The sequence below is a fragment of the Citrus sinensis genome, chromosome 8, assembly GCF_022201045.2.
Source record: "Citrus sinensis cultivar Valencia sweet orange chromosome 8, DVS_A1.0, whole genome shotgun sequence".
Taxonomy (NCBI): domain Eukaryota; kingdom Viridiplantae; phylum Streptophyta; class Magnoliopsida; order Sapindales; family Rutaceae; genus Citrus; species Citrus sinensis.
The window spans coordinates 240,356-268,011 of NC_068563.1; the positions used below are offsets into that span (position 1 = coordinate 240,356).

The 27,656-nt window shown below is 36.7% G+C and overlaps 4 protein-coding genes and 1 long non-coding RNA gene across 7 annotated transcripts; 4 read left to right on the plus strand and 1 right to left on the minus strand.

Annotated features, from left to right (window-relative positions):
* The first annotated feature begins 79 nt into the window (after window positions 1–79).
* On the plus strand, window positions 80–1,606 carry LOC102613588 (protein EXORDIUM-like 5). The gene has a single exon (XM_015532803.3). It carries the CDS (start codon window positions 347–349, stop codon window positions 1,379–1,381), a length of 1,035 nt encoding a protein of 344 aa, XP_015388289.3. The 5' UTR covers window positions 80–346; the 3' UTR covers window positions 1,382–1,606.
* A 7,305-nt stretch (window positions 1,607–8,911) lies between these two features.
* Window positions 8,912–9,794, plus strand: LOC127899229 (uncharacterized). 2 transcript variants are annotated; one of them, XR_008051217.1, is made up of 2 exons: window positions 8,912–9,409; window positions 9,475–9,794. It is a non-coding gene; the product is annotated as an uncharacterized LOC127899229 (long non-coding RNA). The 2 variants fall into 2 exon arrangements; XR_008051216.1 differs by having other exon boundaries at window positions 8,912–9,345.
* Window positions 9,795–9,879: 85 nt separating this feature from the next.
* Window positions 9,880–12,485, minus strand: LOC102614185 (uncharacterized). Its single transcript, XM_006486531.4, has 5 exons — window positions 12,158–12,485; window positions 11,860–12,043; window positions 10,588–10,794; window positions 10,309–10,500; window positions 9,880–10,238 (listed from the first exon to the last, which is right to left on the minus strand). Exons 1-5 carry the CDS (start codon window positions 12,238–12,240, stop codon window positions 10,110–10,112), a joined length of 795 nt encoding a protein of 264 aa, XP_006486594.2. The 5' UTR covers window positions 12,241–12,485; the 3' UTR covers window positions 9,880–10,109.
* Window positions 12,486–14,655: 2,170 nt separating this feature from the next.
* On the plus strand, window positions 14,656–20,114 carry LOC102614471 (uncharacterized). The gene is made up of 9 exons (XM_025102277.2): window positions 14,656–15,154; window positions 15,755–15,800; window positions 15,953–16,031; window positions 16,138–16,183; window positions 16,278–16,376; window positions 17,669–17,737; window positions 17,820–18,168; window positions 18,289–18,440; window positions 18,815–20,114. The coding sequence occupies exons 1-9, from the start codon at window positions 14,729–14,731 to the stop codon at window positions 19,772–19,774; spliced, it is 2,226 nt and encodes a 741-aa protein (XP_024958045.2). The 5' UTR covers window positions 14,656–14,728; the 3' UTR covers window positions 19,775–20,114.
* A 1,280-nt stretch (window positions 20,115–21,394) lies between these two features.
* Window positions 21,395–25,950, plus strand: LOC102614758 (probable serine/threonine-protein kinase PIX13). 2 transcript variants are annotated; one of them, XM_052432504.1, is made up of 7 exons: window positions 21,395–21,750; window positions 22,267–22,794; window positions 23,061–23,392; window positions 24,451–24,586; window positions 24,703–24,845; window positions 25,091–25,214; window positions 25,327–25,950. In XM_052432504.1, exons 2-7 carry the CDS (start codon window positions 22,737–22,739, stop codon window positions 25,773–25,775), a joined length of 1,242 nt encoding a protein of 413 aa, XP_052288464.1. In that variant the 5' UTR covers window positions 21,395–21,750; window positions 22,267–22,736; the 3' UTR covers window positions 25,776–25,950. The 2 variants fall into 2 exon arrangements, with proteins under 2 accessions (XP_052288464.1, XP_006486596.1); XM_006486533.4 differs by having other exon boundaries at window positions 21,395–22,794.
* The last annotated feature ends 1,706 nt before the right edge of the window (window positions 25,951–27,656 follow it).

Sequence of the window (27,656 nt, forward strand, 5' to 3'; positions counted from 1 at the left end):
ACTAGCACTTGCCTTTAAGTTTAATTTAACTGTTAAAGAAAAGAAAAAGGAAAAAAAGGGTGTAAGTTAATAATTATTATTGTGTCAAATTGAAGGTTGAAAGTTGAAACCCCCCCATGGACATGGCCATGGTGATGGGGATGGCGATGGCATGAACTAAAGTGGATTCCGAAATTTCCAAGAACAAAAAAAAAGAATTGGAGCTATAGCAAGCTAGCTGTCTCCAGCCCATTTCCCTCCCGTCTTTCAAAAAAAGCCTTTATAAAGAAACCCTCCCACTGGCTCTCTCTTCAGTCTTCACCAATCACCACCACCACCACCAGAGCAGTCAGTAGTCCAAAGCACCATGACACCTCCAGCGCTCCATTTTCTCATATTTGCTGCATTGCTGCTGCTTTCAAAAACAAGAGCAGCAGCAGATTCCTCACAAACAGAATACACACTCACAAACCCAAAGCTCCCGCCGCCAAACACACTCTCCACCTCAAAGAAATACGAGGGCTCTTCAGATTTGGTGAACCTGAGGTACCACATGGGTCCCGTACTCTCTTCTTCCCCCATTAACATTTACCTCGTCTGGTACGGCCGTTGGCCCAACTACCAAAAGCTCCTCATCAAGGACTTCATCCTCTCCATCTCCCCCGCCGCCGCCGCCGCCAAACCCTCCGTCTCCGACTGGTGGCGCACCGTCTCCCTCTACACCGACCAGACCGGCGCCAACGTCTCCAGGACCGTCCTCATCGCCGGCGAGCACTCCGACCACCTCTACTCCCACGGCAAGTCGCTCACCCGCCTGTCCGTCCAGCAAGTCATCGGCACCGCCGTCGAGTCCGCGCCTTTCCCGGTCGACCACAAGAACGGGATCTTCTTGATCCTCACGGCGGACGACGTCACGATGCAGGACTACTGCCGCGCCGTCTGCGGGTTCCACTACTTCACCTTCCCCTCCATGGTGGGATACACGATGCCCTACGCCTGGATTGGGAACTCAGCCAAGCAGTGCCCGGAGGTCTGCTCGTACCCGTTTGCGGTTCCCGGGTACATGGCCGGCGGGGGACCGGCCGCGCTGAAGCCGCCGAACGGGGACGTGGGTGTTGATGGGATGATCAGTGTGATAGCCCACGAGCTCGCGGAGCTGTCGACGAATCCGCTGGTGAATGCGTGGTACGCCGGGGAGGACCCGACGGCGCCGACGGAGATCGGGGACTTGTGTGAAGGGTTGTACGGGACCGGCGGCGGAGGAGGGTATATTGGTCAAGTGATGAGGGATAACAAAGGAAGGACCTTTAACATGAACGGGAGGAGAGGCAGGAGGTTTATGGTTCAGTGGGTTTGGAGTCCCGTTCTGAAAGCTTGTGCCGGCCCTAATGCACTTGATTGATTATTTATTTCCCAGATCTCAAAACAAGAAAATAATTCAATAGCTTGATTGAATTGTGAGTCTTGAATTTGGTTGGAGGTGGAGGTGGTCAGTGATGGGAGTTTCTTTTTTCTTTTCTTTTTTTCTTTTTCAATGGTTAAGTTATATAATATATAGATTTGTAAAGAGATCTTGATTTAATAGTGTTTAATTATATATATGTTCAAGTTGATTTTGGTGAAGTAATCTCATCGATCAAGCAACAATTAAAGATTCATTCAATTTGTCGCAGTTGTTGTTTGTGGCCAAAACACAAGTTCAAACAGGCGCGGATGAGACACTCCCAAATCAGGAATTCGAACCTTTAAAATAAAAAAAAAAGTCCATATAATTGCCGCAAATGTTAATTAATATTAATGAATGCTGGGCGTCATCAACTGAAAGCTGTATATGGAAATGGAAAAAAGCAACTTTCCTAAGAGTTGGATTGATAATGACCAAAGTGGTCTTAAGTGAAACTTAATGATGTTCGTTATTTGAATGGTCTTCTTCGCTGGTTCTGTAAAGTGTTTTATGTAAGATCTAAGCATTTCTGTTGAAGTTAGGAGTGGAGAGGTCCGAGAGGAGGACCCAAATGCAAATGGGGTCAGAATGTCTATTTACAACACATACTGATGACCCATGGGCAGATTGAAAATTATACATATTATATACTTCCTTAAATGAGTACAAAAAGTGACATACGCGAATGAGCTGATTATCTAAGTATTAGAGAAGACATTTGATGTGAAGCCTGATCTGCTGCTCTGCGATCACACGAAGCCAAAGTCAAATAATGCACAAAAAGGTCGCCATTAATAGCAATTCCCTTTCCATCTTCATGATAATCATAGTGGTAATAACAACGCTTGTTTGTTTCTTCACATTTGTTTTCCCTACTTTTTTCTGGTAGAGACTCTTGGGCTTGGCTCTTTCTTTTCTTTTCAATTGTTTGAAAGGCATTTAAGCATATGATATGAATTGAAATATGATGATGGAATAAGGGTAAAAACGTATGCTTGTCCTTAGTGGGGATGGTGGAGACTTGAGAATTTGAGATGATGAGAGGTCCGGTCACTCAAAAAAAAACTTTAATTCAGCAATTGTGATTCACAGCTAATATGGGGACCCAGAAGGTACCACATTAGGTAACAGGTATTATTATTCTTACAAGTGACTTTTTGTCAATGTGAACCTGCAGCAGCTCTCGTCTCATCTTTCATGCTAATGCCATGCCACTTTTTTTTTTAAGAGTGTGGTGGCCTAGTCCCGTTGGCTGAAAATGACAAGTGTTTATGTTGCCGTGAAGCTCCAATCTTTTTTGCATGCATGCTTGTGCTAACAGTAATGAATAACAAGAACAGAAACAGCTCTTTTTAGTTTATTTCTATTGGTAAATTGATGATCGACTACTTAAAAAACAGTGTTTCTTGTAGTAGTAGTAGTAGTTGTTTACAGGGAATGGGCGACGAGCGTTACTCTAAAATCTAAATCCAATTTGATGTCAAAGTCAACTTAATTAGCTTGTCAAATTAATTAGTAGTCGTATCTGGAGTGATAAACTTATTACCCTCCAATGAGATCTGGGAGTTTGAAGATAAAATATCATCCATGTGCCATATTATCCTTCTATTGGTTATATTAATTTAGATTTTGACACAAGTCTTAAATGGGCCCAAAACATCAGTCAGAATAAATTTAAAAAAATAAAAAATCAAAATATTAGAGTCTGATATTGGTGGGACCGCACCGCTCATTCCTATTCCAGTCTAACTTCTTACAAAATGCCTCTCATTTTTCTAATTTCCGGTTAAAAAGCCTCTCATTTGTTTGTTAGGAATCAAAATTTGGAAGGTTAGAGGGAGCGAAAAAAAAAAAAAACGGTGCATATTTGTGGGAAGAAAACAGGTTTCTTGGTGATCCCATAACATTTTATGGTGCCTCATGAATCATGCTTGATTGCATTTTGGTGAATTGAAGAGGGAAAGAAAAAGTAGAACGGAAAGGAGTTTATATCAATAACACGATGAATTCTGGCAAACTGTTGATTTGAATCCACCCACATGCCCTCTAAAAATGTGTCACAATCTCTGAGTTGGAGGAGATCCACATGCAATATTACCCTTCAGAACAAGTAACCGAACCCCACGATTCACAATTAATTTGAGCTTTGCTGTTTGCAAGGATAATGATAAGTGCGTAAGATTTTTGCAATCTTACGAGTCAAGATTCACCGTAAACCAAATTGATAGTATCATAACATAACCCTACTGAAATGGATTTGCATGCATGCAATCCAAGAGAAAGCATGATCCGTGTTGTTGGCATTGGTCTAAAGTGATCGGTGTACGTGTGATAATCAAACAAGAATGTTTTTCCCAGCTGAAGCTGATGAGAATATATATATATATATATGAAGATAAGCCAAAATATCATCTGTGGGGGTGGGGCTAAATGAAGAACCAAAGCAACATGTGGCCACGATAATAGTTACAAGTTTTAAAATGTCGGTTTGGTTTTTCTCTATTGTTTTCCCTCTCTGTATACGGAAGCTAATAAGAAGATGACAATTTTCTTTTTTCATTTTGCCCCGAGTAAATCAAGTAAAGAAAGATCGTATGTACTATGAAAATCTTGGAATAATAACTGTAAATATGTCGTATACGTGCAAGTGCATGCAAAATACCGTATCACTGTCTGTCTCCATCATCACCTTACTTTCTTTTGTAGGCCGGCCACGAGTTTTGATGCCATCACCAAAATCTGCCAATATTTTAAGGCTAGTTCTGGTTAAATCGATTGGTTGGTTTGTTTTGAAAATACCCTCCTAATCAATTTTTTTTTTGGTAACCAGTATTGAAAATTAGCCTAATTAGAACTTTAATTCATTTACGTTTTGGCCGTCCAAACTTGGCAGCTAGTATGCCATGACCGGCCCCTTAATAATTAAGTTTGATATGACTTAATGCTGAATCAAAACCGACACATATAATAAAATATATTTTTTTGGTTGTAAATCATCCGGTGTCTTGTGATCGTATTGGGTTTCGATTAATCTAAATTTAGGGTGTAGTCACAGTTAAGATTCTTTACCCCTCCAAAATAGTGTATTTAGTGAAGATCAAACCTAAAAATTCTTCCTACAAACTTAATATGCACTGTTAATTGAGCCACAACCATTTGATCTATAATAAAATATTTAAGTTAACAGGAAGGTTTCAAAGAGTTGCTTATAAACAGTAATATGATATTGTCGTCAGGTGACTAATAAATTCTTCCGGAAGAATCTAATTGAAGTGGTGAGCTCAGTCCCAGACTCCCAGTCCCATGTACGAAAAGGTATGATGAAACCACAGCGTTACCGCGTTTTTGACTCATGAAACTGAGGATGATGCATGTAAGAGACTAGAAACTACTATATGGTACGTTTAGATGAAATTTCTTCCAAGTTGCCCAATCAGATCTCATTGAACATGACTTGTGCTGCATGAACAGTTCATGCCACCTATCGGCCACATGTTAATCTATTAAAAACTCTGACACTTGTTTAATTAAGACGTGGATATATAAACACACAGACAGGCATACATATATAAATACAAAGCTTCGCCTCTAGCGGCACATATATATATATATAATTCCATTGAAATTGCAATCAATACTATCCAAGTAGCTAGAAGAAGATATGGCTGATGTAAGAGGAAGCGCCGTCGCTTGCAGTGATCGGTGTGGCTGCCCCACACCTTGCCCCGGCGGCACCACTTGCAGGTAATTAATTAAATTTTGCCAATTAATTAGTAATATACATGCGCATACCTGTTCGAATAATTAGTTATGATAATAGGTGTGCAAGCAAAGGCGGGAGTACTGAGATGGAGCACAAGAGATGCTCGTGTGGGGAGCACTGTGGCTGCAATCCCTGCACATGCACTAAAACTGATGTTGCTGAAACTGGCAAGGCCTTTTGCAAGTGCGGCACTGCCTGTGCTTGCCCCACTTGCAATTCCGCTGCTTGAAGTATTCATACGCTTGCTTAAGTTAGCACAGTGATCTTGTATCTATAAATATATTGGCCATTGTGTGTGTGTGTGTGTTTGTATGTCTAGATAAATAAATTAATTAAATTGAGCTGTATGTGAAATTTATTATATTTATCGTCCAAGTTGAAGTTGTAATGCAAGGTAAATTACTAACCATTACTTTTGTTGTGGAAAATAAACGTGGGTGGCAGCAAGAGAAATCAAAGCACAAATCAAGTTTGTATGAGGCAATATACGGCTGCTTGGTTCACTAAAATAAAGGGCGACTAACGCATAAATTAATTTTGAAGTTCAACTGATTTCATTGACTTAAAAAGCAGTGAATTGGATTATAAGATACAATAACAATTGGCAATTGCATTGCCATCTAATTTTATTAACCTAATTACCTAAACTTAATTATAAGAAACAAATTGGCAATTGAACTTACAATTTTGGTAGGAATTAATTACAGAACCGATCGAGTGCTGCTGGTTTTATGGGTAAATCAAAAATTTTATGCAGTGCCTCTAAAATACAGGTATCATGGATGTTATGACAGGTATGTTTTTTTGTCTTGAAGAATTACACAGGTATTTGTTGGTTCTATTGGAAAATTATCATATATTTATTGGTTTCATTGCCTTGTATTCTAAAATTCTTGGGTTGCGTTGTCTCTGACATTCGATGTATTCTAAAATTCTTCGTCAATCGTCATGTAGCTGCTACGTTTCGGTCTATGTGTCAGTTGGATGATGCGCCGCTTATTTAGAGGAGAAAAAAATGCCGAACACGGTCGTATACGGGACTCTGATATTTATCAACTTTGTTCCTATATATACACACAGACACAAGCACACGCGTACACAATTTCCAAGTGGCCGTTTTCCCAACCAATTAATTACGAGAGAGACCGAAGTTAAATGGCGGATGTGTTGAGGGGCGGCGGAGTCCAATGCAATGAAAAGTGTGGCTGTCCCGGCGGCCTTGCATGCAAGTCAGTGCCGACACTGCGTATCCATCGACATTAATTATCTTCTTTAATTTCCTTCGAATTTTAATTTATTTGTTGGCTGTAATATTAAGATTAATGATAAATATATATAATAGTTTTCTGGTCGGATCATAAAATGCGGTAAATGTTTGGGAAAATTTTAAAACCGCGGGATTTTAAAGATTTAAAACTTAAAACGTTTAAACCGCACATTTTATGCGTATTTCCGAACGCTCCCGCACTTTAAAATTTCCAATTGAAACATTTCTCCCTATATATATAAAAAGTAGGTAGGTACGCGATTATTATTAATTAATAACATATACATATATGTTGAAATGGAGCAGGTGCTCAAGCAAAACGGCGAGCGAGTATGACCACAAGAAGTGCTCTTGTGGGGAACATCGCAGGCAGCTGCAACCCCTGCTCCTGTGTCAAGGCTCAATCCTCTGGAGCATACAAGCCCTTCCGTAGGCTCCACTTGCACTGCATGATGCATGCAAGAGCAATTAATCATTACGAGACAAGATACATGCACGGTTGCCTTGCCTAGCTAGTTTATATATGTATAATAGTGTATAATCAATTTAGTAAAGCTTGAGTTCTAGTTATTAATTCGCTATAACCAATCAGTCTAGTCTATACATGCTTCGGCCAACTTTATTGCAGCCAGCTAATATAAGTATACACGTGTGTATGTATGTACTTGTACGGTGCAATTAGAGAAATAATAATTAGACCGGGTCTCAGTCCATCTGCTTGTATGGTCTTTGTTTTTGGTTCAAAGTGAATCATACTCGGTAGTAAAATGGGTACTCAAAACTCTTAATCAAGGTATGTTCTATATATATAATAACTGTCATTTCTTTAAACGTTTATGCATAGTTTATGCGTACGGTATCGGATTCAACTCTCAAAGTTCCAAGCATCCACCATTTATCAGATACACCAATTGGCGTCAGTGAGTAGTTTTGAGGAGCATGAATTTGGCAAGGATGTTCTTCTGGAGATGTGTTTTTCGCAGATGAGAGAGGGTAGGTTTTGCACTAGTTAGAGGTAGGTTTGGTTCGGATTGGAAAAAAAAATGAAGCAGAGTATGTAACTGCTACAGAAGTTGTAAAAAAAGCACTTTCTTTCAAAGGATTTATGACAGAATTAGGGTTGAATCAGAAGTCAGTACCAATCTACTGAGATAGCTCAAGTGCAATTCACTTGTGCAAGAACCCGACACATCAAGAGAAGACCAAGCATATAGATATAAGACAATATTTTGCCAGAAATGAAGTGCCAAAAGGTACTGTGAAGATGGTTAAAATACACACTGATGAGAACCTTGCAGATGCCCTCACTAAGGTAGTTCTTGTAGCTAAGTTCAGACCTTATCTAGACATAGCTTAAAGAGTCAGATTGAGGAAAATGTTTGATTCAAGATGGAGAATTGTGAAAACAGCTTGTGAATCAAGCCTGGGCTTCTTTTGGACTTGGGATTTTTTTTTTTTTTTTTCCTGAAAAGGGACTTGGAATTGTTTTAAGTATTCACATGTTTGTCATATGTTTATAATAGAAAACTAAGTGGTTAAAAACGACATATTCTTTGTATGTTTTGAATCAATACTTATGTAACTCACGTGTGAGGCATGTGCTGAAGCTTAAGCAAATTTCTTAAATCTGTTATGCTACGTGTCGAGTTTTTGTGCAATCTAGGAACTGTTATGTTACTGATGCTGATTATATTAGTTGGTTTCTCAGTCAATTAGAGAGATCATTTTAGAGCGTTGTGTTGAGAATTAGGAGAGAGAGAGAAAGTTCTTGCATGTTTTTTGATATTTCTTGTACAAAGCTTTGTAAAATTCTCCATTGATTCATCAATAAAACTCATTTAATAGTTTCTTCTGTGGATGTAGGTTGAGTATTTTTGTTCAACTAAACCACATTAAAATCATAAGTGTTTTTTTTATTGTTTTTATCTCGATCTTTTTTATTGTTTATTGAGTAAATTTTGTCAGTCAATTGAGTTGTGAGTTCACAGGACAATCTTGTGATTGTGCAATTTGATTAGATTTGATTAACAGATCTTGGGCAGTGGTTAATCTTGTGAAGTTGAAAAGAAAATTGATTACTACAATATCCGATTGGATATAATGTCAATTCCGAATCTGATCCGAATTCATATCAATTCTATCTGAATCTGATCTGATGTCCACCACTAGTTAGGATGCGTTTGAAATTGAGATTAGACAACTATAACTTAAAAGTTATAGAATTAAAATATTTAATAAATACTAACTGTTGCAGTTTAGAAGTTATGTTGATATAATTTTTCATTTATATTATACAAAATTTATTATATCTTTAATAATATTATTATTTAAATTTTATATTTATTATAAATTATTAACTTTTATTTCATAATTATATTTTTTCACAATAATTATAATTTAAAAAAATACAAAACCTTAATTCTAAACGGGAGTACGCACCCCATTTTTATCTCTTAAACTTAATGCAGTGTCTTTATCTCTTTTAGGCTATCGAAAACTCGCTCTCTCTTTTCCGTTGATTCCTTCCGTATCTTGCATCTCCATTTGATTACGAGTACGTGTTCAACCTATGGGTACTGCACACGTGGGATAATAGAATTTGATTATATAAATAACAAATCTGGACACCGTTCTTCTTTCCGCACAAAAAATCATGCAAAATGCAGTCAAATGTGTCACTGTGTACACGTGTTTGCATTGCATCCTACGCGTCACCTGTTAATGATGCCACCTTTTACATGCGTACACTATTGCTGCTATTCTACGTCGGTGCCACGTCCGGTTCAATTACAAGACTCCGGAACATGATACAAAGAACACAACAAATTGTATGTGGCTAAGGCCCTAGAGGTTCAACCGGGCAAAAATTAATGGCAGATGTATTGAGGTCAGGTATAGTTCACTGCAACGACACCTGCGGCTGCCCTGTGCCTTGTCCCGGAGGTGCTGCGTGCAGGTCTGTGATACGAGTTTAATTTTTTCTCTCTGTATTAACTTAAATGTTATTGAATGCTTTTGCAGCTGCTCAACTGTGGCCTATATCGAGTACAATCACAAGTGTTGCTCATGCGGGGGGCATTGCAGCTGTAATCCTTGCACATGCAGTAAGATTCAAGCTAATAAAATCTGCAAGGCTCATTGTAGTTGCGGCACTGCTTGCAAATGCCCCACTTGAAATGCCTGATCTTAATTTGAAGTTGATGGGTAGCTTCAGCAGCCATATATATTGTAACTTAAATTTCTTTTAAATGCTGCCGACAATATGTATTTGCTTTAATTATATGCTTGTATGAGAGGATGTGTATATAGCTGAATAAACGAATAAAACTGAGTTTTGTAAATGGGAAGCTTCCTCAACCTCGCAAACAACTGTTTGAGCTTACCTTGTTTTTAATTTTCCATGCGACTCGAATCAGAAATTTGACGTTAACAAACTAATAGTAATTATAAAATGGCAGCTAATCATGCTGCAATTCTCCGGCCATAGGGCCATTTGCATATATGACAAATGACAACATGTATGTATACAATACGTTATCTTTATGACCAGGTAGTTAAAGAATTCAGAGAGCATTGAATTGTAGAAGTATATATTGCATATTGTTTCAACAAGACCTGCCACCAATGTAATCTCTAATGAGGTAGCTGCCGACCATCTACTTCTCAATCTGATAAGCCACAGTCTGCTCTTTCCACAAGTCCTTCTCAAGATGCCTTTCATAAAAGTACACTTCCCCATTTGATTTCACATACAATGAAGAAGTGCTTCTGGTGCCATAACGTCCCTGCACGTTCACGATCGCCAAAGATTCATTTTCTTTTGTGCTGGGTGAAACAAAGGATGTAAGGACTTACCAAAGGACGCTCTGTGTCGATGAATATTGAACTCAAGTGGGATTCTGTCTCAGGAGGATAAATGTCAGGCAGCAAGCCTTCATCATCTTTAGTTGTGTCCATCATTAGCTCGTCGGCCATTTCTTTCATTTGAAGTTCTCCTTCACCATATTTGTCCATCAGCTCTTTGAAAGCATGGCCTAGACGCTGAGCCTGAAAATGGAAAAAAACTACTCACTTTACCTGGAAAATAAACTATGACAAGCAACGCATTACAACTTTGAACTTCTAAGACATTACCTTGGGCCATGGAGAGTCCAGTAGTGCATTCGTTAACACATGGATACCAGGTGAAACCTCTGTGGCTATACTTTTACCTCCTTCTGACCTGTTGGTTACATAGACCATGGATTTGGAATGAATATTAACTATTACCAGGTTAAATCCATTGTACTGATCCGCTTCTGTCAAAATCTCTTCCGCAAAATCCAAGGGCTTCTTCTTGCTCTGTGGCAAAGCAGATTTAACATGATCGTGTTAAGTTTTTTGAAGCAATTCTCTTCAGCAAAAGAACAAATCTCATAAAACCACAGCGAACACATATCAAGCAAATGACCTGACAACAATTTTTAAGAACATCCTCCGTTGAAAATTTTGATTAATGATAATTCAGCCTCGTTTACTCTTAGAAGTTCAGACAAAAATGATTGGAACATCACATTGAATCAAAGCAAAAGCAAAATGTTTTGCCCTGAGTCCAAACATACCACATTGGAGGTAAAAAAGTGAGAATATCCCATGAAATGTGGCAATATTCATCAATCTGCAAAGCCATGAAGAGAAAAGGCCAGCAAATTCCATGGAACGGTCACTTCTACTCCCAAAGATGCCTCTTTGAACGCCTCTGAAATCAAGATGAAATAAAACAGTTACCTATGCTAGCGAGTAGCAACTCAATTGCCTGTCTTATTCCAAAACACGGGTTTGAATTTGACAACCATCTAAAACATGCCCAATGATCTGATCTGAGTCACTGACCACTCTGTATTGCAAAAAAAAATCCAGTCCATGGCATATGGTTATTACTTATGAAGTATTTCACGCTATGTAAGGCTCCCGACATTATCACTCAAGCTACATTTGCAATATGCAGATCACTCCTTTCTGTAGAGCAAGTCGGCAAACTATTTATCACCTAAGGTCAGAGAAGAAATCAACATTTGTCATGCCTGATGGTCTGGGGAGGGCTAGTCCAGATGCAGCCCGATCATTTATTAACTTGGAACTTGTCTTCTTGCACTTGTAAATCAAAGGCTTTTAACAAACCGCCGTTAGGAATGGCCCTTGTTTGTCTCCTTATTATACTAAGGATCTCATATTCCCATATACGTCACCAATTAACAGAAGCACAGAAGTTACACTTTGTTTATTGGATCACCAAAAGCATGAGAATTTGAACTCTCCCAAAACTCCAATCAAACCAATTGTCAAATCCACTCTCTAAACAATTACAAACCAAATATAACAGTAAAACTCTGAAAAGCAGAATAGATTATGGGGACATAAAATCACCTGCAAGAAACGAACGGGTAATTCACCTCTGCTCTTAGCTTGAGGAATTGACTGGACTTCCCTAAAATTGGTAAGGAAAGCAAATTTACCATCTGTTGTAGAAGCCAGCCATGTGCCGCCGGCCTTCTCGTCTCTTCCTCCCAAAATCTCTGCTCCTTCCCACCATCCTAGTGGCTTTGTAGGCCTTGCAGCAACAAAAGAATCAATCAAAACTCAACATAACCTACAAATTATATCCCCAAAACAACTTATAAAACGATGTCAGAAACCGGGGAAAAAAATAAAAAAGAATGCTAACCGGCTGTGATATTCATCTCTGTTGAATAATAACAGAAATGGGTAAAGTGGGTGAGCTTGCCACATAAACACAGCTATACACATGGCTTCGATGGGCTTCTAGTGAAATCTAGGCAATTCGCTCCCTAAGTATCTGACTTTAATACTCCATGACAATTTCAAACTGTTGAGATCATCTCAGATTTTGTCTGAGTGTCATTGGCGGTGATTTGACAAGAAGTAGAACAACGGCGGTACTAATACTAATAAGTTGGTACATATTTGGAATCTTAATACAACTCTTGAAAGGAAAAGACGCAATTGCCTTAATTATCACAAACCAAACAAAACACCCTCATTTTAATGATCAATTTAAAAGAGAAAAAAATTTCTCCTCGAAAGCTATCACTTTACTCTGACTCTTTCTTTCTCCTGTTGGTTTGGTTTAGTTTGGTTGCCATTCATTCATATACGATGGACCACCCTTTTTGCAAAGTTCCCATTTCTTTTTTCATTTTTTCCACCTCCTTCGTAGGCTTGGCAAAATTCGGGTCCGGTCTAGGTTTTAGTGTTGCCCAGGACCGGACCGGATGAGAGAAATATAAGATTGGATCCGGGTTAAAACCTAATTTTTTCAAGTCTGGTCCGGGCTTGAGCCCGGCACTTTTGGGGTCTGGATTTTGATCCAGGCTTTCTAAACCCGCATGTGATAACTTCAATTTTTTTTCTTCAATTTTTTATTTCATTTCTCTAACAATGCAAATTTTTAAAAAGAAAATAATCAAATAAACTCATTCAATCTCAAACTTTAAAAAAGAAAATAGTCAAATACAAATATATAACACACTAACAATGCAAATTTTGCACAAATGATAAATTAAAATTATTTCAATCTACTTTCTAATACCTAAATTCATCCAATTTCTAACTTAGACTCATTCAATCTATATATAAAATAAATAAATTAAATTCAACAACACAATAATCACACAATAAATTTAAATAACATCCAACATATCATAAATTCATAATTATATATATATATATATATATATATATATATATATATATATTTTTTTTTTAATTTATTAAAAAATAGGGTCCGATCTGGGTTCCGGGTTTTTGGTGTTGAACTCGGACCGGGGCCCAGAAATGTCAGGGTTTGAGAATTTCAAACCCGAATTTAGTTTTTCTGTGCATGCGGTCCGAATTTTGCCCGGACCGGATTAGCCGGGTCCGGTCCGGGCGGGCTTTTTTGACGCCCCTACTCATTCGTCCGGACCCAACTACCGGGCTCCACCTAATCTTTTAGTTCATGTGGGTAGGATTATTGGTAGTGCAACACAACTCGTCAAGACAACAAGAAGTATGGTAAGTTGGGTTTGACCTTAACTACTACTACTACTACTACTAATAATAATAATACATATTACTCATTATCCAAAAAAAGAAAGTGTTGAATTTATATCATCTGCAATTCTGTTATTAATTTTATTATATGCTTCGAGCTTTTCAATTTCTAGGTACGAGCATTTAATTACTTTCGTAAACTCATAATTAATTATATCTTTCACTTCGTTTTTACTCCAATAGAAATGGCACTCTGTATTTTATTATATTTACCATATTTTTAAAAATTATTTCATCATATTTACATCAAATTACGACAAGACATTTTAGAAAATGTATCAAAAACATATATGTGTTTATGTGCGTGCGCGCGTGTGTGTATATATATATATATATAGTTATTAAGTTAAATTAATTATAACTTACAACTGATCTAAAATTAATTTCTCACAATCAATAACTTAAAAATACAAAAAAAAAATTATTTTTAAATTATTATATATTACAGCTAATATAAAAACATAGTAAGACCCCATATATGACACTAGAAATGTATGAAATGAAACAAATATGTATAGCACATTTAATAAATAATTCAAGATAGTACTTTCTTATTATTGACACAATTAATAATAATAATAAATTGGTGAGATTTGTATTAGCCCAACTATAATGTGAAGTGACTCATAACAAGACAACCTGAATGTTAAAAAAAAAAAAGTAAGAAAGAAACTAGTGATTTATGCATTTTCTTATAAATAGACTATGCACGAAATTATCTAAAGTGATTTTATTTTACACTAAACATTTTCTCAAAAAGTTTTAGTAACTTATATTTTTGGTATTTTCTTTTAGAAAATAAACCCATTATCATACATTTTGACCAGCTGCCACGTACGAGCCATCACAACTAAAAACAAATTTTGAATCGAGTTGTCACGTGTCAAAGTCTCATTCGCAACACGTGCGACAATTACGTGCATCAATAGCCTTCTTTCCCTGAAATTTATAAGCAAAAGTTCATATTCTAATAAATAATCGTAATAACAACAACAAATGAATAAAAAAATAATAAAGAATTAATCACTTGAATAAAATAAAATAACGATGATAATAATAATAATAATAATAATAATAATAATAAGTGTGTGTATTTTTTTTTTTAAAAAAAACAACCTTGTTTGTTTGTTAAAACAAAAAGAGAGAGAAAGAGAGAGAACAAAAGGAGAGTGAAGAGGGAAAAATGGGTAAGGGAGTGGAGAAGAAGAAGAAGAAGAAAGGGAGGCCGTCTCTGTTAGATCTTCAAAAGCGTAATCTCAGGGAGCAGCAGCAACAACAACAACAACAGCTGCAGCTGAAAAAGAAGAAGAAGAAAGGCCTCAAGGATGGCAATAATTACAACTCTGCCCCTATTCTTACCCCTAATTACAATTCCGCCGCTGCCACCGCCCTTCGGCGATCTTCGCGGCGGAATCCCAATCCCTCGCCCGAGAAGGTTTCCGAAGGGGAGGACGATGAATCCGAGGGTAATCGGCGCGAGAAGGACCTGAAGCTTGTGCTCAAGTATCAAATATCCAATTCGAACGCCTCCGATTCGGACGAAAACGCGCACAAGAAGCGGAAGATCAATGCAATCGGTGGTGGATCTGGCAGTGCTGACTGTGAAAAGGTGCTTGAATTAGCAAAATTTAGACTTTTCGGGTTACTTTATTGGAAAAAAATACGTAACTTTTTTTTTTTTTGGAGTTTTGAGTAATTTTATTTGAAATTAAAGCGCCAAATATTTTTTCCGCGGAAATTAATGTTAGGACAGCGTTTTTGGAAGTACCTTGAACTTCGGGCCGTTTTGAAAGAGCGCAAAAAAACCGTGCTTTTGAAAATTCTAGAAACTTCGGTTGACTTGGTTTTTGTGTTTTGAAATTCGGACACTTTTGAATTTTATTTTGAATTTTGTTGTTGCTGTTTGTAGCTGTTAATATCACTTTATTTAAATAAAAAAGATGATGATAATAATAATAATGATTTTGACTGTCAAATCTGATAAAAAAAGTTGAAATTTGTCTTTTCTTTTGAATTATTGGTTCATGGTTATTCTTTTATATTTTTATTTTTTCAATTAACTGTGATTTTTTTCCCGTTTTGGAATTTTGAATGCTGTGCTACTCTGCTCTGTGCTTCTGAACCTATTTTAGTGACAAAGAGATTTGGTTGTTGGTAAGAATTTTGTTGCTTTATATATTTCGTAATTTTTAATGGGTTTTGTTTTCAGGGAGAGAAGACTATTTCTGGTGCGAATCCAACAAATAACAACCAAGGTCTGCTAATGAAATCTTATACTAGACTTAAAAGGAGATTTTTGGGAACTTTTTGCTAGTGATCTAAAATACCCATATGCTAAAAAGACTTTTTTTTTTTTTTTTTTTTTGGGTTTGATCTTTTTGGTGCTATTATGGTTGATAACTTGCAGGGGCTCAGTTGGAATTGGGACCCTCAACGCCTTTACCAGATAAAAAGCTATTGCTGTTCATCCTCGATAGACTTCAAAAGTGTGTCTATTTGTTTCTGTGTTTTTTATTTGATTTCTTTCATATGGCTTTTGTTTTTCAAGTTCATTGAGTTTTGTTTCTGCAAAAATTTTTATGTTCATTTCAGGAAGGATACTTATGGGGTGTTTTCTGAGCCAGTGGACCCAGAAGAGGCAAGTTCATTTAGTTTGAGACATATTAACTTGAGGAGTTTTGTGAATGTTTTTAATAATATTATCATATTTTTATATTGATATTCTTCTGCAGCTTCCAGATTACTGTGAGGTCATCGAGCATCCCATGGATTTTGGGACAGTGAGGAACAAACTAGCTAACGGAGCTTATGCCACCCTGGAGCAGTTTGAGGTTGGTTCACATGCTTGTGATTATATCTTTCAAAAACCTGATATTTTCTCCCTCTCCCTCTGTCAGTTTGTTCTTTACTGTTTCGATATTTATTTGGAATACAGTTTGTACTTTGCTTTCCAAATGCAGTATCTATTGGAACAAAGCATTGGCTGTTTTCCTGTTTGAAGTTAGATTTTCTTCTTCTTGATGAAAATTTGATGTTGTGCATACTATTAGCGAGCAAGGTCTTGCTAGATTATTCATAGATTTGTACAATTCTTAAATATTAGTTCATGCCACCTGCATTTAGGTGGAACTATTTCTTGCTTAAGTTAATTGAAATAATCTACTCTGATTCCCATGGTTTGTTGTGCCAATGATTCTTCTGATTTTATCCTTTATTGCTAATGGCTTATGTATCTACAAGCTAATATGATGTTCCGGAATTTCCTGATATAAGCTTAACTGCTGTGAACTCTTTGCTTTTGGTTTGCCAATCCCTCATGAATGCCGATGCTATTTGTAGTTGTATTTTTTTAACATGCATTGGAGATATTCAAACGGTAGAATAACGACATTTTATGTCGGTTTTCGTGTAAGATCCTAGAAGCCCCGTTTCAACATGACAGCTCACTACCTGGCTTTTTTTATTGAGGTTACTGTGTCTCCATTTGGTAATTGTGTATCATGTTTTAGGAAGTACTGTTTCCTTGATCAGCGGGAGTAAGTCACATAATCCAACATGGAATAGCAATCTTCTACTACTTTACTCCGTAGCTCCATCTTCATCTGTGATTTGGCCTCAGTGTACTTAACTGCGCATGAGAAAAGATAAATGATTGGCCTTGACATATTTTGTGCATAATGTTGTCATAGATATTAACTTGCTTCCTCTGATTCATTTACCCCTTTATATTCTTTTTGTCACAATTCTGAGATGCAATTTATTTTTCCTTTAAGATTTAGGATGATTAAAAGGATTTACTGTTAGCTAATTTAGTGCTAGTTATTGGCTTCTCGTGGGCATAAAGGGTTGGCCAAGGATAGTTTTTAAGTTTTGAATCTGCCTAAGTGATTTGCTTTCATCTTAATGCTGAATAACAAATCTAGGATTTGCTGAAATCCTTTTCTGCTCAAGATTGAATGGATGTGCTTTCTTATTTGGTATGGCTAGAGTAGTTATTAATCTTGATTTGTTAGCCTTTGAATTTACTTACTAAGTAATGAATAATATCTCTTTAAGCCATATATGTGTCAGAAACTGGATTTGCAGTTATTGAGAACTGATGTTTGGTTGCATTCTCACGCAGAAAGATGTTTTCTTGATATGCTCCAATGCAATGCAGTATAATGCACCCGATACCATATATTTTCGACAGGTATAGTCTGCTTTCAACTCTGAGTTTGGGATTTTCAGGACATCTTTATTTGGTTTTCTTAGATTTTTGTTTTTGCTTCTAGGCAAGATCTATACATGAGCTGGCAAAAAAGAATTTTGAGAATTTAAGGCAGGACAGTGATGATAACGAGCCTGAAACTAAAGTAGTAAGGAGAGGGAGACCACCGACGAAGAATTTTAAAAAGCCATTGGGCCGGCCCTCCTTGGAGCGCGCTCGTTCAGATTTCTCCTCGGATGTCACTCTTGCTTCTGGAGCCGAAAATACTGCCTTGACCAATCGTGATTTGGGAAATGGCACTCCTCATTTGGAAAAGTCTGGCTTTACGGATTCATCTAGACGATTTTCTGGGTCTTGGAATGATTTATACACTGGATGTCTAGCTGAGAACAAACTTGAGAGGAATGATGAAGGTGCTGGTTTATTTTTAGTTTTGGCTGGCCATTTTCTTTTGCTTCAACTTTGCTTTTCCGGTTTTGTTATGAATGCCATGTTTTTTAGGGGATGCTGAAGATTTCTATCTTTCCTCACAGTTTCATTGTCAAAGGGCTACTCAATGAAGCATGGTAAAAAGCAGGTTGTACTTGATGAGAACAGGCGCAACACGTACAAGCAATTTCATCAGTCACTGCAGGAGTCATCTGTTTTAACTACTTTTGATGCGGATAAGAAGCAGCTAATGACTGTATGTTTCTTGCTCTACCCAATTATCTGATAAACTCTTTGAAGAGGGCTCATGGCTGACATTCATGTAGTGGGTCCATTCAGATGATTCTTTGAGGCTTTTCAAAACTTATCCTAGTCCATTCAGATTATTCCTTCAGGCTTTTCAAAACTTATCCTTGAATATGTGTCCCTATGACTGACAACACCAAAAGAAATAAAATAAATTAGTCAGATTGGAGTTGAATGATAACCTTGGGGCAAATTTTTTAAACTGTGCACAGCTGCCATGCGTGGGGTCCATGCATGTGCTGCCCTCTCGTTGGTGGATCATTTTCATGTGTTATATTTGCCCTTTATTTGGTTAGATAATTGACTTGGTTTTGTATGGATCAGGTAGGGCTTCATTCAGAGCATGGATACACAAGAAGTCTTGCTCGTTTTGCTGCAAATCTTGGACCAGTTGCCTGGAAAATTGCTGCAAGAAGAATAGAAAGGTGTTTGCCAGCTGGAGTCAGGTTTGGCCCCGGATGGGTTGTAGAAAATGACCTTGCACCACAGAGGCCACTATTGCTGTCTTCAGCCACTGTAGGTTTGCCGTCATCATCACAGCCCTCTTTGATTCCTGAGAATTTGTCTTCTGCTTCCACACATTCTACCATCGAATTAAAAGGAGATAAATTAACAGAAAGACCAGAAGCAGAGGATTCATCAGAGAAGCCTGGACCCTCAACACAGTCTTCCTTGGATGGCCATTTTAAAAAGCCCAACACGTCTTCCCTCTTAGTTGTAAATAGATTTTCAGAACCCGCCAAGGAAAAAGCAGAGATAATCGAGGGATTAAAATCGCAACTCAATCTAGTAAACAGCAGTATGGGAGCAATAAATACAAGGCCTCCGTTTCAGATTCATCAGAACTCTGTAATTCGTCCAGGGATGAATGGATTTAACGGAACATATGGGTTTAACATGCCATCTCAAATGGGGAAACTAATTGGGGCAGCTGGGCCTGCTGGCTTCAGTTTTCAGTCACCTCAGATGGTCGATAGGATCTCTAGAACCGATACTAACTTTGTGCAGCCAGTTACCGCCAGCAGCTTGAACTCAGATGATCCCAAGTTAGATTGCAGTAGATCACTACAAAACTTGGAATCCCTGGGGTCTGCACCTTCTTTACCCGGGAATCATCAGCCAACTTGGCAAGTATCCCCACATCCAAAACCAGATCTTGGGTTGACGCCACAACAAAAACCAGATGCAGTTCCCCCCGACTTGAATGTCAGGTTTCGTTCTCCAGGATCTCCTAATTCTAGCCGAGTAGATTCAACTCAACCAGATTTGGCATTGCAGCTCTGAGAGCGATTGCATTTATTATTGTTATTATTATTTTCTTAATGATTATGTTAACGATAAAATGGCGGGTCTGACTGAGGCGAAGATGATCTCTTTGATTTGAAGGAATGGTGGTGATTGGAGCCACACCAAATTGTATTTGTAAGAGAGTAGTAGGTTATTCTTGTATAGATTAATGTTCCTTACCTAACTCCTAGGTTCACAATCAGAAAGGTTCTTTTGTCACAATGGAAACCATGATGTCACAAGAATTCATTTCCGGATATTGTAAGATGCTTATTTCATGCTTATTTGTAATTGAGGTCAGATTGAGACAATAAAATATGCTAAGATTTAGTGGCAACTGGGTTTGATGGCACTGGGACTGGGTCCATGACCAATGTAGTTGCGGTTGCTTGCTTCTCAATTCGTTACCAAGTTTCACCCTCTTTCGTCTTTCTATTCTGATTTGGTGGTCTTTAATAATTTTTGCAAACAGATGCATTTGCGGTCAAAGAGTTAAGTAATGAGAGCACTTGTACGCGTTTAACAATTTTAGTTTAATAAAATAAAACAAACAAATGCACGCGTTTTCCACAGGGACACCTGAATAATTTTCCTGTCAATTTATTCAAAATCAACTAGATCCTCTTTTAGGTTAAAATTTTCTCTTGTTTATTTTGTTTGTTAAAACCTAATGATACCGCTTTCATTCATTGAATGGTCGAAATATTTATAAACAAAGTGATGTTGCAAGGTTTCCTTCCGTTTGTTTCTACTTGTTATTATGCCAAAGTCACGATACAGAACAAAAGTGTTTGATAAACACTTGTAAGTTTAGTTTTAACAACACAACTAATTATTTGTCACATTTATTTACTAACAATAATCTTTAGAAAGTAATAATAAAATAATTTTTAACTGATAATTAACGGTGTTTACAAGACATCCTTTTAATTTTTCCTTAAAAAATGTCAGCACTATAAATTTCTATTTCATAAATATAGGATAAGAATTCATTAATGAGATATGTTTTTGCTGAAAATCACATCACAAAATCACAAAATCTTGATCAAAGGGGGTCTATTATATATAATTTTGTCTAAAATCACATCACAAAAGAAATGAACAATTTACGTCAAAATTAATATGCATGCGATAGTAATTGTTACCAATAGATAGAAAAAAGAGAAAAAGAGAAAAAAGAAAATGAAGAAGAAAAGTAAACCAACAAGGTTGATGGCATATCCATAAATAAGCCAGCCAATGTGAGTGAAAGTCAAATACAGGGGGAGAGAGAGAGCTGTGTAAATTTACTTTTCAATGTTGTTGATGCCTAGTGGGACAAAAACTTCAAAGACACTCAAGGACAAGGATAGTCAACCAAAGCTTTTCATTGGTTAAAAAGTCAAGTTTTTGGACCTAAAATAAAATTAATAAACCCTAAACCCCACAGCCCATAATGATAAAGATCTTTTGCAAATGTAGTGTATCTTCTCTTTTGAAGACGGAAATTGGAGAACAGGCTGTCGAGAAGACTCGAAGAAGATGATCAAGCAAAGTCCACCACCACTTCGGTAGTAGTAATATAAATTAATTCCAATCAAGAAATATGGAACCCCCCCCCCCCCCACCCACCCACCCACCCCAATTTTTGCTTGCTGCAATTTTATTGAATTGTCTTTCTATGGCATGCTTATAATATAAATGATTTCTTGGACGTATGCCGTACAACACAAACAAGAAATAAAGAACAAAGTTCACTTGTACATGCAATGTTTAGACAAAAAACCAAACCGGGAATGCATGTTGCTGTCTTTCTTTATTTAAGGTTTCAACAAGCTACTAGCAGCAGCTGGGTAGCACTCATTTACCCACCAAATTATTGATCACATTACTTATCAAAATCTTACCTTTCTAGTTCCTATTAAGTATTACACTATTAGAAGGTGATGGGAGTCACTAGTTCAATCTTTAGCAAAAGAAAAGATAGCGTTAAGGTACGGCAAAGAAACTCAAAACTTCTTGATTTGGGATTGAGTTGTTATGTCTGTTTTTTTTTTATTACAATTAAATGAGATTGCAATTTTCTTTGATTACCACCTGTGTCTCAGTCCAAATAAAAGTATTGATTTGACTTTGTACACCCTCCTATTTCTTGAAGAAGGGTCAAGGGTTAAAAAAAAAAAAAAAAGTTGGACATATAGTCTTCACACAATGATATTTGAGAATTAATGAGCTTTCTTCCCCATGGAAAGTCTAGACAAGGACGCAGGGTAAAATAGGCTGCTTATGTTTACGGCTTCGTACCTTTGTTAATTTTTTCAATTTTTAACTGAATTTATATATATGTGTGTGTGTATTTTTATTTTTTTTTGTGTAGAAAAAAAGAAAAGACAGAGACAAGGAAATTTCAGAATATTTAATATATCTCGCTTTTTCTTTCTTTGAATTCAATAATCAATTTCCTTGAGTTTGTTTGTATCTGACTTTGACTGACCAATACCAACTTCCAGGCAGGACACGGCAAGTTGACTTAGAATTAAACATTTACTGTAAGTCTTCAATCAATCAGCCGCGAAACTTGTTAAAGTGATCTTCTTGTTCAAAAGACTCATTCTTCTGTATAATTAATAAACATTATACCACAAGTTCTTTTGATTTTTAACAAACAACGCAGATACAGATACAGTCAATTTTAAACGTGTTGAAAGTGAAACAGAAAGCCAGGGTTAAGAGTTAAGGCGATTCAAGACTTGAAAGGAAACCCCATTTGGTATTTCCAAGTTTTGAAGCTGAAAAGATTGATCAAAGTTGAAGAAGAATTGAAGAGAGCTTTGGGTCAGCTTTATCATCGCATATAGATTTATATAATAAACAAGTCCTTTTTATTGCTTCTCTTTCTCTCTTTTTCTCTTTCTCGTAATCTATCCATAGCTTAAAATCAAATAAAGAAAGCCAGGGAACATAGACCAAAATTCTTCAGATGGGAATTTGCTGGAGTGACACACCTCATGATACTATTGGTCATCTCAGTAGCACAGGTACTTTCAAGTTTCAAGTTGCTCATCTGGGTTTGTTTAGTTTGTTTATATGATTTGGTTTGTATTTTAGAGATCTTTACAAGCTGTGAATTGCTTCAAGTTGATACAAGATAGTTGAATTTCCATTTCATTTGCTAGCTGCATTTATGACTCATGCCAAAGCCTCATCTTGATTGCATATTCGTTAATCAAATTTTAATTCTGTGTCCACAAGGTGGGGTTTTTGACCTCAATAGTAGATATTAATCAAACTTGTGATTCTTTAGGAATATCTCAGACAACCAGTCAGACAACGTCTACTGGGGTTTCTCGCGGCAGCAATGTCTCTGGTAACAGCCGTTTCTCTGCATCGAGTGGGGATGAGTCTTATCCCAATGGGCAGATCTTGCCCACCCCAAACTTGAGGATCTTCACTTTTGTAGAGCTGAGGGCGGCAACAAGGAACTTTAAAAGTGATACCGTGCTTGGTGAGGGAGGTTTCGGGAAGGTCTTCAAAGGTTGGCTGGATGAGAAAGCACCTGGGAAAAGTGGAAGTGGTACTGTAATTGCTGTCAAAAAATTGAATTCTGAGAGCTTGCAAGGTTTTGAGGAATGGCAGGTGAGTTGACTCGAAAGCAATTTGTCAATTTCTGAAATTATTGCTATTTTCATAGTCTATTAACCAGGATTTTTACTTTGTTGTCCTCATCTTCAGAAAGGTAGAATTTAATAAGATCACTAAAACCGAATATAGTATAAACTCAAGATTTTGCTTGTAATTTAGTTGCTCTACTCATAGGTAAAAAGTTTTCTATTTTGCTAAAAAATTAGTGGTTAGGCATCTTACTAATGAATACAGGTTATATGTTCGGAAGTTAAGATATTGTTTGGATAAAAGATGACATTGACACCCAAAACCAAAAGTTTGAAGATGACAGACTTTTGAATTTAAAGAGGCACCTTTACGCTTTCATGCTTTTTCGTATTCTTTACATGCCTTCAAAATTTTTATCTTTTTGCATGAAGAAAACCACAAGAACCAAGGAATAAGCCACTTCTAGAGCCTTGAAAGAGTAGCTTTAGCACTTTGTGTGTTTCTTCTTGTGTTGTACTATTCAAAGTCATAAAGACAGATGTATTCAACACCCTTGATGTATAAACCCTGTTTTGGTTATGGTGCTTTCAACATTGGCGAACAGACAGAATATGGGGAAAAAAAATAATGTTGTAGTTTTTAAACCCTCAAATGACCTAAGTTAGCTACCTAGAAACTTGAAACGATGCAGACTATGCGGTTACCATTTTGCTGTCCTATTGGAAGTGGGAGATGGTTTTTGTTGTATGTAGGATATTTTAGCAGTTAGTGTCTAAAATTGAAACTTGATTAGAAAGGACAATGGTAGTTGGAATAGGAAATATTTTTTGTATATAAGATGTGATTAATATTAGAGAATTCTAGGAATTAAGTGTTCTTATGAATTCTGTTGTGTGTCAAGTTAATAGTTGTGACTTTTAATATTTTTACCATTTTAAGTTCTGTCCCTCCTCTTCATCCACACACTTGACCACTCGTGCTTTTGAGGAACTGTTTTACTGGGTTTAAAAAATTTATTTAAATTAAAGAACATGAAGTATTCTAAAACTAGCAAGTTATCTCTTGTGTACTTGTTGGTGCAGTCCGAGGTAAATTTCCTGGGAAGGCTTTCTCACCCTAACCTTGTAAGGTTGTTAGGATACTGCTGGGAAGATAAAGAGCTACTTCTTGTATATGAATTTATGCAGAAGGGGAGCTTGGAGAACCATCTGTTTGGACGTAAGGGCTAATAATAATGATTTGCAGTCCATTTTGTTTGCTGCTTGCTGTTGCTGTTTGTGAATTTGGTAGCACCTATGGTATATCATCATGCTGTTGTTGTTTTCATTTTACAGGGGGTGCTTCTGTTCAGCCACTTGCATGGAACATTAGACTTAAGATTGCCATCGGAGCAGCTAGAGGCTTGGCTTTTTTGCATACATCAGATAAGCAAGTTATCTACAGAGATTTCAAAGCATCAAACATACTGCTTGATGGGGTAAGCTTGAATACTGCCTATAAATGTTTCAAGAAATGAGAGTACTTGCCAAAGATGTTTGTGGCTTTTGAACTTGTTAAAGAAAAAGAACTCTCAATTCATACTTCCTTTTTGGACCTTTCCCTGAATGGTTTGCTACAAGATGGTAAAGGCTAAGGCAGATTGTTCATGGAAGCATTGTAACTATACATGTAATTAGATTATGAATTAAATTTTAACTTGTTTTAGCTTTTCTTTTATTGCAGTCCTACACTGCCAAGATCTCAGATTTTGGCTTGGCAAAATTGGGTCCTTCAGCTAGTCAGTCTCATGTGACTACCCGAGTTATGGGCACATATGGTTATGCTGCTCCTGAGTATGTTGCCACAGGTAAGTCCTTTTGGGTTTGTCTAATGATCTGATTTTATATTTGTTCTGTAAATGGCTTGACTTTTATCCACTTTGAATCTTGACTAACTTTGATATTCTGCTGATTAATCAGGACACTTGTATGTGAAGAGTGATGTGTATGGTTTTGGGGTTGTTTTGGTAGAGATACTAACAGGCTTACGAGCCCTGGATACAAACCGTCCAAGTGGTCAACATAATTTGGTGGACTGGATCAAGCCATATTTGTCTGAAAAAAGAAAGTTCAGGCACATAATTGACGCTAGATTGCAGGGGCAGTACCCTTATAAAGCTGCATATCAAATTGCTCAGCTTTCCTTAAAATGTCTTGAAGCGGAACCAAAACATCGGCCATCAATGAGAGAAGTAGTCGAGACATTAGAACGGCTTCAAGCATCCGACCAAAAACCGAAGCAACCTAGAGTTCGTCCTACCCATTCCATGGCTCATCGCCAAGGTCAGCAGCCCCTGCACCATCGATCTCCACTTCATACAAATCTGGATAGAAATCGAGGCTATCAACACTCACCCCGAGTAAGATGACTTGGCAGGTCATCTTGATTATGCTGAATATTGTTCATATCCAAAGGTCATCACTTGTTTGTTTATGTAAGAGTTTTGTCCTTGTTGTAACATTCAATCAAGTAATGAAATTGAAAACATTGTACTAATAAAATCTTTTCCTTCCATTTAGCAAATTATTATAACTTTTAACTGATATGTGAATGTTTTTAGGGATTCCAATGGCTGTTCTGAGAACGAAGAAATTATTACTTTGATCTGTTTTCTTGTGTATTACTATCTTGTTTGTATCAATAAAGAGTTACAAATATTTGCCTACTTCGGTTCAGCATGCTCTCTTGTTCGTAGCCGGTTCAAAGCAGAGCTCGTAGAGGACATTGATTCGTAGTCATGTAGCGTCATTATATAATAATAATTATTATTATAAAAAAAAAAAAAAAAAAAAAAAAAACTTAACAAGAATATTGTAGGAGCAATTACTCGGATCACAAGTCGCCTCTTTTGTGTCAAAAAAAGAAAAATGGGCCAAGGCTTGGTTAATAACAATAAGTGCCCACAAACTACAAAATCGGGAAATTTCTTTTATTCAATTGCGTTTGGTGCTGGGTGACTCTATTTGATATGGCAACAGTCTATCCAACTCTCTTTAAGTCTTAACTGTGTGTGTGTGTGTGTGTTGGCATTTCTGTCTCTTCTGTTTGTTTCGTTTATAGGGCATTAACTAGATTGAAGCTGTGACCATAGGAAAAATGCTGTCATTTCTGTATGATATGGTATTAATTACTGTAACATGACAGTATTCATATTTTTATCTTTATGCTGTCAGTTCTTAGGATGGAATTGTTTTTTTCTGAAACTTGAGGACTTATCCACTTATAATATTTTGTTCAGGAGAAGCTCAGATGGATACAGAACAGAGGAAGACCAGGAAAGTTTAAAAGAAAAGAACTACGTGCCTCGAGAAGTTGCCTTCCATGTTTATATTGACGAGGAAATCAAAACCTTCCATGTTTATATCGACATGGATGGATACTGAGGAGATGAGACCCATTGACGTAGAATCTGTCTGATTCATTCAGAATGCTATATATGCGTACGGCTTCTGTCGTCATTGTGTCCAGGCTTGTTGCAGCGGGATTAATTTACTTACCCTCTGCTACTTGGAAGTTGATCAACCCTCTGTCAAAAATTGTTATAATGAGCTTCAGTTACATACATTAGTCTTTGATTTATTATCATGTGTCCGAGTTGTATGCTCTGGAGTTTGATATGTTGGGCTCTGATGTGCATTAACAATACGAGTTGGACTATTGGCACCCCTCTCATCTCCTCATAAAATCCCCCCTTTTAGTTATATTTATTTTATTTTCGAAAATGCCCTTTTTTTTTAGATACACTTTTCTAAGTTCTCAATTTTCATTTGATTTATTTTATTGTTAAAACTCAAAGTATTATTGTGTTATTTTTTTATTATTTTTAATTTTACTATTAATCTACACACAAATTAAAAAGTTATATGGGTGATAAGTTTTTTAGTGTTTATCATTGGTTGAAATAACACATATTTCAAATTATAATTTCAAAGTAATTTTAAGTATAAAAATATTTAATCAATAAGAAATCAAAAGAGAACAATAGATTATTTTAAATTTGTACAATTTATTTTAGTTAAATAAGAAATAACATATAGAATTTTTTTTTAAAAGGATTGATTATGAATTAAGTAATTTGCTAGAAAAAAAATCTATATGTATTTAATTTTCAATTGTCCTTAATTGTAATTTTATTTAAAGTGGGGTTTTGTAAGAATAATGTAGGGGTGCCAATAGCTCCACTCTAACAATACTATGTATGCTTTGGACTTTTTTATGCTGGACTTTGATGGTACATTAGTAAAATTAT